Raw genomic sequence first — 12,582 nt, 5'->3', positions numbered from 1 at the left:
TGGGCTCGTGGGAAAGTTACTCAGCAGCAGGAGGTGGGACTACTGGTACCTTTAAAAGGGGGCCTGGGAAAGCCCTCAGGGCTTTTTTCTGCTGTCTGTCCGTGGGGTTGGTCCCTACCTGCATGCGCTTACGGCGAACACCCTAGGGGAGCTTTGCTTTTCCTTCTGTTTTGCTGAGCTGCACTGTTCAATAAAACAGCTGCCATAGAACTTTGCTCCTCTCCTGTAATTTTTGTGTTTTTGACTTTAATTGAAATTGGAAAGCTGAGATCCACCTATTGCTAATCTGAAGAATTGCTCTCAATTGTGACCACCACAACACCGGGTGCCACTCTGTCAGCTAAAAACAGGAAATTGAGCCTACAGTTTGCACAGACTCACCAAAGTTGAACAAAAATGGGAAACAACTTGCCTGGTTTGATGACTCACGATTTCTGCTGCAACATTCTGATGGTAGGGTCTTAATTTGGTGTAAACATAATGTGGGGGATATTTTCTAATGAACACTTTGGGTCCATTAGTACCAAGTGAACATCATTTAAAAAAGAAACAGCCTACGTGAGGATTGTTGCTGAACATGCCCATCCCTTTATGATGACAGTATGCACCAAGTCACAAAGCTCAAATCATCTCAAACTGGTTTATCGAACATTACACTGAGTTCACTGTACCCAAGTATCACAGTCACCAGATCCCAGTCCAATAAAGCACCATTAGGAGATTCATATCATGGATGTGCTCCTTGCCAATGTGCAGGAACTGTGTCATGCTATCATCATAGTATAGACTATAGTTTCTGAGGAGGATTTCCATCACTTTGTTCAATCTATGTCACAAAGAATTAAGGTAGTTCTGAAGGAAAAAGAGGGCCACACCAGGTTTTTTACCGTACAGATGCGAAAGTTGTATCATAAAATAAAATGCAACCAAATAAAGATTACTGATTAATTGTCCATATCAGGTGTATCTTGAAAAATCTACTACTGCTGCTACCGAAGAAACACGCATGTGGTTATTTGCATAGAGAGATCCAGTCTCACTTCCTCTGGGAACTACCGTGTAACCTGTCACTTTTGCAATATTCCTCATGTGCACTTTCTAAGATCCTGGTCTTTTAGAAAAGAAGGAAGTGTCATCATCAGCGCCATGTCAAACCGTTTGATTTCATTATGAGAAGACAATCATCTCATTACGATGGCACTGTTGACAGATGAAAACTTCATACATTTGTAATGAGATGTAGGGACTCTGGTTTTGGCAGCTCCGCATGTCTTTGCATACAATTTTGAGCCAGTGTAGATTTTTCTTCCATGCCTTTATTTTCTTAACATCTGTGTATGCCTTCTTTTTTTTACTCTTTGTTGCAGATCTGTTTTTCCATTTTTTCTATTTAATCTTTTGCATCATCCACTGATTATTTGCCTGTTTTGATTTTTTCCTTCTCTCTTTCTTTCTCCTTAACCCATATCTGCTCTTTATAACCAAACTATACTCTTTTGTGCTTTCCCCTCTAACCCCTTCTTTTTCATTTGTTCCTGCCCTCCCATCAACAGAGAGCTCAGTGGAAGTTGCATTATTGATAGGCATCTCTGTCTGTGGCATCTGCTCCTTCTCTCACTACTCTCTTTTCTCCCCCTCTCTCCCTCGTTCCATGTGTGCCTGGCCTGACGCAGCTTGGCAGGTACTTAGGCCAACATCAATCTTTCATGCAAACACCACACACACACACACATACAAAGTGTGCATATTCACAAACAGCAGCCCTCTCAAATGTTTGTGCACGGGGCGCATAGGAACAGAGGGTGGGAAAGGGAAAAAGGAGTGTAAAAATAACTTTTCCTCCCCTTGCCCTCTTTCTCGCCTCTGCGATTCTCAATCCAGAGGAGGCTCAGAGAAACGCTACACTCCCACAAAACCCTGATTTAGTCTCATCATAGCAATGCTTCCAAAATAAATAAAAGAGACAGTACAAAACCTGCGTCACAGGTGACACGACGAGTAAAACGACCGGTGAAGAGGGCTCCCCGCAGAACAACAAAACCTCTACAGAAGTCTCACACTCTTCTAAAAAAAACAGTTGCATTTCATTTCTACTTGTGCAGGCGCATGCCGTGAATTCTAACAGTGGAAGTAAGACCAAATCATCAAGTGAAGACGGTGACCTACTTTTCAGCATATCTAATGTTTCTCTGTTTCACTGAGCTTAGCCTGTTCATTGTCAGCTATAATCTCTCAACAGGTTAGATCTGCAGACAGACAGGAAGACATGGGGCAGGAATCAAGACAGCGCGAACAGTGTGGGATGCCAGTGGACCTGCCAGCGTGGCAACAGGAGCAAATACAAAGCCTCTGTGATGGTTATCTAAAGGTGCTGACACCTTTTTGTTTGAGCTAGCACATGTCACCAAAACACCAGGAAGTACACGTGTGTGGAGGGACAGCACTGCGTTTGCATAAGACACAGGCATAATCTTCTGTTTGAATGGCAGCGTCAGTGCATATGCTATAAATGAACATAATCACATAATGTCGCCTACTGGAGTGAAACAGCCACAGCTGTCACTTTCTTTCTTTGGTGAACGTGTGTGTGTGTGTGTGTGTGTGTCAGCTTTTGAATTATGCAGCAATGTCAGGTAAACCTGGTGGCGTGGCAAGAGACGGCTGCACTGAGCTCTTGCTCATGTTGAGAGCAAAGGGCTGTTTTTTTGTCATTGTTGTTTGTGTACATCATTCATTAGCATCTGTCAAATTCAAGTGCCTTGGATTTGCTAAAATGGATGAAAAACAGCATAATTAGCAATGCATCTCGAAACCAAGCTGCAAAGCAGCACAGCAAATCCATATATTTAGATTTGCCACTGTCACGGTTCTGATTTGGTTCAGTATCCTGAATCATATTTGGAAATTACTGAGACGAGTCTGGACGTGTCACATCTGGATGACAACACATCCAGACCTTTGGAATGGAGTCCGAAGGTCTGGATGTGTTGTCATCTATCACTGCATTTATATTCATGGTTGTGCACTGAAATCTGAGACTCCTGTGTTCATGCCGTTCTTGCCGTTCTAACAGCACATTCACACACATTTATCCAAATATGTATCCAAGCAGAGAAGCCCAGACCTCCCTCTCCCCAGCCACCTCCTCCAGCTTATCTGGGGGAACACCAAGGTGTTCCCAGGCCAGCCGAGAGATATAATCTCTCCAGCGTGTCCTGGGTCTGCCCCGGGGCCTCCTCCCGGTGGGACATGCCCGGAAAACCTCACCCAGGAGGCGCCCAGGGGGCATCCTTGTCAGATCCCCAAACCACCTCAACTGTCTCCTTTCGATGTGGAGGAGCAGCGGCTCTACTCTGAGCCCCTCCTCAATGGATGAACTTCTCACCCTATCTCTAAGAGAGAGGCCAGCCACCCTTCAGAGGAAACCCATTTCCGATGCTTGTATTCGTGATCTCGTTCTTTCGGTCACTACCCACAGTTCGTGGCCATAGGTGAGGGTAGGGACGTAGACGTAAATTGAGAGCTTTGCTTTTACACTCAGCTCTCTCTTCAACACAACACACCGGTACAGCATCCGCATCACTGCAGTCGCTGCACCAATCCGTCTGTCGATCTCCCGCTCCCTTCTCCCATCACTCGTGAGCAAGACCCCTAGATACTTAAAGTCCTCCACTTGGGCAGGGTCTCGTCCCTGACCCGGAGTGGGCACTCCACCCTTTTCCGGCTGAGGACAATGGCCTCAGATTTGGAGGTGCTGATTCCCACTGCTTCAAACAAGGCTGCGAACCGTTCCAAGGCGAGCTGGAGGCCATCACCTGATGAAGCCAACAGGACCACATCAGTGTACAAATATGTATGGACACTGTAATTCTTCAAATATGTAATGTGTGCTGTTAGCTTAATTAAGAGCTAATTTCACCATTGCTAACAATATCTTGGAAGCCCAGTTATTTGAGGGACAGCAGCTAAACTTAAAGAAGGGAGTTTAGCCCCAGTTTGTGATACTCTGTAGAAAACACCACATACTAACCATGATTAAACAATCCTTACTATACTATTATGAGAAACAGGTTACCATGGTAACCTCTTCCATAATGAAAACAGCAAATTTAAGGTGGTTGTTTGAAGAATTAAATTCTCGACCTAACCTAAAAATTATAATCAAAGAGTGCAAAACCCTAAATATGTCTAAACTCTAAAAATAAAGTTACATTTTTATCCAGTTTTCCTTTGAAGGTTGTGATTGCATCTTCAGGAATTCTCCTGGGGGCTTTTCTAGTAAGTATAGGTGCAGAGGGGAACATGGATTTGACTGACAAAGCAGCCTTAAGTCTTAATATTCTCTTTCCTACCGTGCTTCACTACACCTTGCTAGTACTGGGCTGGAGCCCCTTTGCCTTATTTTAATGGCATAGATACAACAACGTGCACACAGAGTTGCTGCAGATTTGTTCCACCACATCCTAAAGGTGTTCTATTAGACTGATATCTGGTAACTGTACAATGAACTCGTTGTCATGTTCAAGAAACCAGTTTGAGATGATAAAGTGTGGTCATAAGGGGATGGATATGGTCAGCAACAGTCCTCGGGTAGGCTGTGGTGTTGTGGTGTTGGTGCTCAGTTGGTGCTAACAGGCCCAAATTATGCCAGGAAAATGTCCTCCACACTATTACATCATTTTGGGTTGTTTACGCCAAATACTGACCATCTGAATGTTGCAACAGAAATCGAGAGTCATCAGACCAGGGAAGGCCTGAGGAAACTGTACCCTCAGTTTCCTGTTCTTAGTTGACAGGAGTAGCACCCAGTGTGGCCTTCTGCTGCTGTAGCTCATCTGCTTCAAGGCTCCACATGTGCATTCAGAGATGCTCTTCTGGATATCTTGGATATAACGAGCAGTTATTTAAGTTACTGTTGCCGTCCTATGAGCTCAAAGCACTCTCACCATTCTCCTCTGACATCTGGCAATAATAAAACATTTCCACCCAAAGAACTGACACTCACTGGAGGATTCTCTGTAAACCACAGAGATGGTTGTGTGGGAAAAATCCCAGCAGATCAGCAGTTTCTAAACCACTCAGACCAACCTGTCTGGCATCAACAACCATACAACATTCAAAGTGACTTAAATCACCTTTCTTTTCTGATCCTCCCTTTGAACTTCATCAGGCTGTCTTGACTGTATCTCAATGCTTTGAGTTGTTGCCATGTGATTGGCTGCTACATTTGTCTTAAAGAGCAGCTTAATAGGTGTACTTAAAAAACTGGATGCCACTCAGTTGTAGCTGCTTAGACAGATGGATTACTGAACGGGGGAGGTTGCAGGCTGATGAGGCTCTCCAGCCAGTTTTATTTTCATTAGAAGCTTGGCAGCATAAATTCCTGATAATTCAATTCAAATCACCAATTTTCCAATTTGCTTTTCTTACAAGTCCTCAAATTGTTTTCAGATTTCAGACTGGCCTTGTCAAGAACATAAGTGGAACATAACCGCATAAAAAGTATAGTATTTAAAATAATCTAAAGAAAACTAGCACCTTCCCATGTGGGCTCATGAGCCACCTAAATGTTTTCCTATCGAAAGCCAGAAAATGTCGACACTGAGTGATGATAAAACAAATAATTAAAAAAGCGGTTTAGCTATTCAGAAGAGGGAATGCTTTCCCATTTCTCGAGGTGATTCACAATAGTAATCAAGAGAAGCATCAAAACATCCTCCTGAGGTTCAAGTCTTTTTGAACTGTACTGCATTATTAAGCCCTGCTTTTACATGTCTGCCTAACAAAGACAACTAAAGTTTGTTTTATTGTATTTATTGTCTATCACTAATACACTCTCTTTGCACTCTCTATTTGTTAAAAGCTTTCAGCAGCCTAACCAGCAGACCTGGGTATCAGTTCCCTCATCTGCAAATGGTTACTGGACTTCCTGACCAACCGCCCCCAACATGTCCGGCTGGATAACCGCTGCTCATCTACCATCACAATGAACACCGGTGTACCACAAGGCTGTGTGATGAGCCCTTTCCTCTACTCCCTCTTCACCCACGACTGCAGACCTGCTGATGGTTCCAACACCATCATTAAGTTTGCAGATGACACCACGGTGATTGGCCTCATCAGTGACAACGATGAGGCCGCCTACAGGGAGGAGGTGGATCGTCTGGCTGAGTGGTGCGACAGAAACAACCTGCTGCTTAACACCGAGAAGACCAAGGAGCTCATCGTGGACTACAGGAGGAATGCTGACCCACATCCACCCATCCACATTAAGGGGACGGCTGTGGAGCGTGTGAGCAGCTTCAAGTTCCTGGGAGTCCACATCTCCGAGGATCTTACCTGGACGACCAACTGCTCCAAGCTGGTCAAGAAGGCTCACCAGCGCCTCTTCTTCTTGAGGACTCTGAGGAAGAACCACCTGTCCTCAGACATCCTGGTGAACTTCTATCGCTGCACCATCGAGAGCATCCTGACCAACTGTATAACAGTCTGGTACGGGAACTGCTCTGCCTCGGACCGGAAGGCGTTGCAGAGGGTCGTGAAAACTGCCCAGCGCATCGCCGGAGCACCACTTCCTGCCATAAAAGACATCTACAGGAAGCGGTGTCTGAAAAGGGCTGGGAAAATCATCAAAGACCCCAGTCACCCATCACATGGACTCTTCACCCTCCTGCCCTCTGGGAGGCGCCACAGGAGCCTCCGGACTAAGACCACCAGGTACCGGAACAGCTTCTTCCCCACAGCTGTCAGACTCCTGAACTCTGCCTCCTGACATCTGACCCACGTTAACTCATGGACTGAACATACACACACCCACAATGGACAACTGTACCCTCAAACACAATAATAACATGGACTGAACCACCACTCACAACCACTAGCACTTTATATAGCCTCTGTAGAAACTATCTACACCCTCACTTATCTTAACTGCACTACTGTATAGCTCTGTGTAAATAATCATTCTGTACATTCGATAATCTTTAATCCTACAACTGTTTACAACTTGCATAGTTCCCATTTCTGTATAGCTGTATATCCCAGATTCTGTAAAGTTATTTATTTCATATTCTGTATAGTTTTTCATATTTATATCCTGTTCATATCCTGTACATAGCTTGTACTCACTACAGCCTGTACATACTTATAGTTATAGAATATTCACAACATACTTCATACCGTGTACATTATAACATACCATAATAGACCCATTTCTGTAATATACTCACATATCTATATTATTGCTAATATATATTGTAATATATCTATATCACTAAAGCACTTCTGGATGGATGCAAACTGCATTTCGTTGCCCTGTACCTGTGCATGTGCAATGACAATAAAGTTGAATTCTATTCTATTCTATTCTATTCTAAGTATGACCCAACCCAGCATACGTGGCCCCTGAAATCTGGAATTGGATTTTTATTACACAGAAGAAAAAAGGGTAGGGTGGGTTTGATGGATGGATACTTGGGAGATAACGAGGGGTGGAAAGCACTCGGGAAAGAGGATAAAGACAACTTTAGACATTGAGGGAAATGCGACTTGGGAAGAAGGAAGAGAAGTATGTGCTCGTAGTCAGGTGCGATCAGATAGCAGCTGCTCAGCATAAAGATTCCGGCCTATAGTGAAGCCAATGAACCCGAGAGCCTTAATTTATGGCTCCATTCCCATCAAGCTAGCACTCCGGCATAAGATTTTATAATACTGATGTAACATTAGTACCTCGCCAAGGGCATCATAATCAAACCAGCTCTGATAGGAGGGGGGGGGGGAGCAAAGAGGTGCAGAGAAGACAAGAAACAGCAACAGAGAAATCTTTCTGTCATTTCCTGGCTTTGTCCTAAGATAGACCATCACTCCTTACGTGGCCCTGTTCTTTTTCAATTACGCTGCGCTTCTGCACAACCCAAACAGAGTCTGCTCATGGTCAAAGTCTGTCATTATTTCCTCCCCACCTCCTCTTCACTTCTCTGCTCTCTGTCTTCACTCCTGTCATTACCTTGTTTGTGCCTCCGCTCCTCGGTTCAGACTGTCAGTGTTTGCCTCCTTGATTTCCAATTCCGCCTCTCGTTACCCAGCCGGCTGTTAGTGCACTCCTTAACTCAAAGCTGTGGTAAAAAAGCGGCTAAGAATCTCACCCCAGGATCTCTCATCCTCTCTTTTTTTCTTTTGTAACCCACCGCTGCTTGTTTTTCCTTCTTATTTTCCATCTCCTTCTTTTTATTGGTGGTTTTATCCATGGTCAGCTGGCATTTATTGTACCATTCCCAATCTTACCTAACCTGTTATCTTCTCACAAACGATACCTGTACATGCATGCTACACTCTAATAGTGGAAGTCTTGCAAAAAATCCATTTAAGAAAAAAAAGAAAGAAAAAAAAGACAGCTTGAGTTTCATGTTAAACCATCCAGTCACTGCATTACAGGAAGGAAATAAGACTGTGGACCGAATCAGTGCCGGATATTTGATGTATGCACATGGCGAAATGATAAGTCTGATCATAGATTACTGAGGTGTAACGCAGAGGTCAGTGATATTACACTGTTCTGCAAAATACTGTCTTTGTTATCTGGGCCGTATCATTTTAATTCCTCTCATATGACACTATGAGAACTGGGAATATGCTTATGCCTCTAATATTCTTTAGCACGCCTCTTAAGAATCATTGGGTTTATCATGCATGTTTGACCAAGGTATATTATTTTTTTGTTATCTGTCTGATGTCACACACACAAATCTTGAAATCCGCAATCATTCCGGCAATTTCTGGTGGCTTACTGCAGCTAGAGCCCGCTACTACAGTGTGAGAAAGTTACTGTATAAAATTGGTTTTCAGCAGATCTGCTCTCCAAAGTGCAGTGCATACAAGATTTAACCTACTACCTATATCTTTACATTCACACTTTTTTTTTGTTTTTTTGGTCAAACACTTATGTTTCCTCCTCTGTGTTTCCTCTCATTTGGTTGCCCTAGCTGGAAACTATCACACTAGGCCAGTGAGCAAAAGTAGGTTAGTGGCCTTGATTTTCACTTCAGCAATATTCCATATCTGAGCATGGAAATCAAAGTTCACGCCAATAAATCTCAAACAGTGTCCTGCTTTTGAGCAGCAGGGCAGGCCAAGTAGGTCTCGGACAGACTAGGCAACCTTGGGCTCAAGTTTACTCAGGCAGGGATTTTAGAAGTTTGGGAAAAATGAATATAAAGTTAACTTGAAGTATTCAACCTCCATCGCTGTCTGCAGTTATTACAAAAAAAGACAACATTTTTAAAAGTCCTGTTTTGTCCCCTCCCGTGGAAGTGCCACAGCTATCTAGAATACTTCCCGACACCTGAGATCAACATCACTAATGTGCTCGCTTGAGTGTTTCACAGGTTTGTGACTGCTAGAAGCTGAGAGTCCAAGCTTGCTGCATGCAGGCTGTCCTAGTTTAGGCGGCAACACAAGTACTGCAACTGGGTTCTAGGAGTTGATTGTATAAAGCATACCAAGTAATGCATCACAAATGAGTTCATGGATATAATGCTAATTCTTAAAGCTGACATTGGTTTATAAAACGAGGAAAAGGTTTGCAGGATTGTATAACATAATCCACATGAGCATACAATCACATGAAGAGACATTTTGCTGTAGTTTGCGACCTGTCACCACATACACGTTGAGCTTTAGACTCTGAGAAAACACACCTGGTGCTGGCAGGGAAAATGCAAGGAATATGTGGGAAAAAAATCATTATGTTCTTGGAAATATCTTTAAAGTTATATTCTAATATAAGCAAGGAGAGAAAACAGACTGTAATCTTACCACTGTTTTAAATTTCATATACACCTAGGGTGCATAATGACAGTTGGTAGACATTGCCCAGTGTACTGTAACTGAAATAAAGTGCAATAAAAATAACTTGCAACTGGAAGATGATCAGCTGTGCTTATTTACTAAAGTTCATTTGCACATTTAGCACTTTGTTTGCTCTAATGCAGTAAAAACAAGTAGCAGACGATCTGGTTGGATTAGTTTAAAAAGAAAAAAAGAAAAAAAGTAGGAGGTTCCAATGCACAGCAGAAGAGGAATAAAAATTTGCATTATAAAATATTTATGGATACAAGAGTTCCTGAAAAATGAATTACTATGGAGCTATGAGGGCAAATTTATTGAGCCTGTGTAAACCAAACCTGGCCAGAAGTTTCTGTTTACTGACCGTGATGTGAAATATTAGCTACAGTAAAGTAATGTGTTAATATTTAATACTTCATTAACACACTTAGATGGTGGCAAAATAAATACAATAATAATATATGGTATAAACTATACGAGCTGCCTACTGTTGCCGAATTATAGGCACGAGGGAGGGACGCACAAAGTACAGAAGTAATGCAAAGACAGTTAATAATTACAAGCTAGAGGTATATCATTAGCGAGCTACTTTCATAAAAAGGTGCGAGCAGGTCAGCATCTACCTGTGTTGCTTGACATTGGCCATTAGAAATTCCATTATTATACATTACAACAGTGAGATGCTTGAAAGGCAGATGTGTCTCTTTCAGGAAATGGATAAAATGTTTGTAGTCCTTCCCGCGACTGGGTTGTTGTAATGATTCTCACTGCGTCACCTTAAATTTCCCAGCGTTTCCCAGTTAGCAGGAATACTTAATGCAATGAGATTCATCTTCAGGGGACCATGAACAACTGCTCTGCACTTACGTGTAACGCAGTCTATCCAATACAATCCATCCAATATTTGTTAGGGCATTTCTGAGTGTGAAACCGACCAATCAATGGCCCACTGACACTTTCATTGTTTAAGAGACCCTGCAAGTGTAGCTACTGACTGAAGATGCACACCTTTGCTTTAAATGTATAAATCTTGACATTTGAAAATATGAGACACTCTCCCAGGTTAGCAACTAATCCAGTTTTTGAGTGAACACCTACTCGACTGCACATGTTTGGCTAGGTATGTTTTCTCTGTAGAGTTTGAATAATCGTCATAATAAGAAGTGGAGCATTGACGGCCTGTTACATTTTTGGAGCAGATTCTTTAAAATTGCAAGATAGTGCATTGACTAAGAATGAAGAGCGCTTTCTCAGAGTGAGTGCCCTTCCAGTTTTAATTAAGCCCTCAGCCAGCAGCCAGGGTTTGAAAAGTTTTTGTCTCCTCCGCCTCAAGAGCTCACATGATTCATTTTCATCTCCTCTATGCATGAAACGCAGTGACTATGTCACCTCTAGCCCTGACTTGACTATGAGAGGTCTGTTCTTAGAGCCTCTTAACTGCGAGGTGTGCCATGTGTTTTGCAATAGTTATTATTATGGTGAGGATTTAAATGTAACATGTCATTCCCACAATCTGTTACTGTAAATGCAGGGAACTGTGGTGAACTGACAGCTGACCATTTTTGGTCTAAAGAAATGGCTCCCCAGGTTATGATTTTATAACCACATGAAGGTGAGGGTGTGCATGCGTAGGCAAGTGTGCGTAAATGTGTGCACACACGTGTAGAAATATGATGGCTTGAGCAAGATGCAAGCAGTTCTCCTCTGTATTTGTTTGAATTCACAAGCATCTGTTCACATGACACACCGTGTTATTCTTATCGTGTTATCTGGTCCCTTCCTTTTTACCGCTGTGACAAATATCCATCCATTACTGTATGTCTCATATTTGGAGACCATAGTGTATCTTAATGGTTCTATTACTGTATTTACTGTGGTCGCTGGCAACTGTTCGCCCACATGCTACAGTATCTGCATTGTCTCACCCACTCACAAAGGGTTTAGGTGCTGGTGGGAAGGTGGAGAGCCTACACTTTTGAGTAGATAACAATAAAGCTGCTTAAACACACACACACACACACACACACACACACACACACACACACACACACACACACACATTTCAACCCCATGAGGTTTCACTTTGATTTTCCTTTTTTTCAGGAATAAACTCCTGACACAACTTCCTATACATATTTACATTACAGGGAGGCTGGGTATTTCCGGTACCTATGCGCAGCACAGACCTGACATGTATAGCCTGTTGTGACACACTGTGGTTTACAAAATGAATGGCAATAAGAAAATATCACAGACTCGAGAGCACGATACGGTCCACAAGTGTCACCCTCCACCCTATAGCAATTAACTGCGTTAATACCGGCAAGGTTCTTGAATAAGGTGGTCCGTGGATGGCAGCTTCTCCGCCACTATCTACAGCTATGGATCGACATACCTAATAATCGCCTGTAAAATAGCTCTATATATGGAACGAAAAAAATATGTTTGATCGCCTTTCCACCCCCCTCACCGTCTCACCTGCTCGTTCCTTGCAAGCTCCTTCTCCAGTTGTCGGTGTTTGTTGTGCCACACCAGATAGTGGATAGGATAACGACTCTTCTCCGGAGTTTTCTTAGCAGAAATCATCCTCGGATCATAGTTTGCCTCCTCCTCCTCTTTCTTCACTGTGGATCGCAAGAATACTTTGTCACAGATTTACGCTATACAATTAATCCTATCATCCTGCATCAGCGGTGATGCCCAAAGGCGTGTAGGGGCAACCTTACGCGTCAGAAACAG

At 43.0% G+C, this 12,582-nt stretch overlaps 1 protein-coding gene across 1 annotated transcript in view; it reads right to left on the bottom strand.

Annotated features, from left to right (window-relative positions):
* ankrd13b (ankyrin repeat domain 13B) overlaps window positions 1–12,429 on the bottom strand; it is a 44,875-nt gene extending 32,446 nt beyond the window's left edge. The window contains exon 1 of the mRNA XM_085370610.1: window positions 12,322–12,429. Within this exon, the coding sequence (XP_085226736.1) occupies window positions 12,322–12,429 (108 nt within the window). The remainder of the gene's footprint in view (window positions 1–12,321) is intronic.
* Window positions 12,430–12,582: the final 153 nt, after the last annotated feature.

The sequence above is a fragment of the Diplotaxodon limnothrissa genome, linkage group LG14 (assembly GCF_057381915.1).
Source record: "Diplotaxodon limnothrissa isolate DT_005_m linkage group LG14, D_limnothrissa_male_GT1.1, whole genome shotgun sequence".
Lineage (NCBI taxonomy): Eukaryota > Metazoa > Chordata > Actinopteri > Cichliformes > Cichlidae > Diplotaxodon > Diplotaxodon limnothrissa.
The sequence above is the reverse complement of the archived record's forward strand: the minus strand, read 5'-3'. Positions and strand labels throughout refer to the sequence as shown.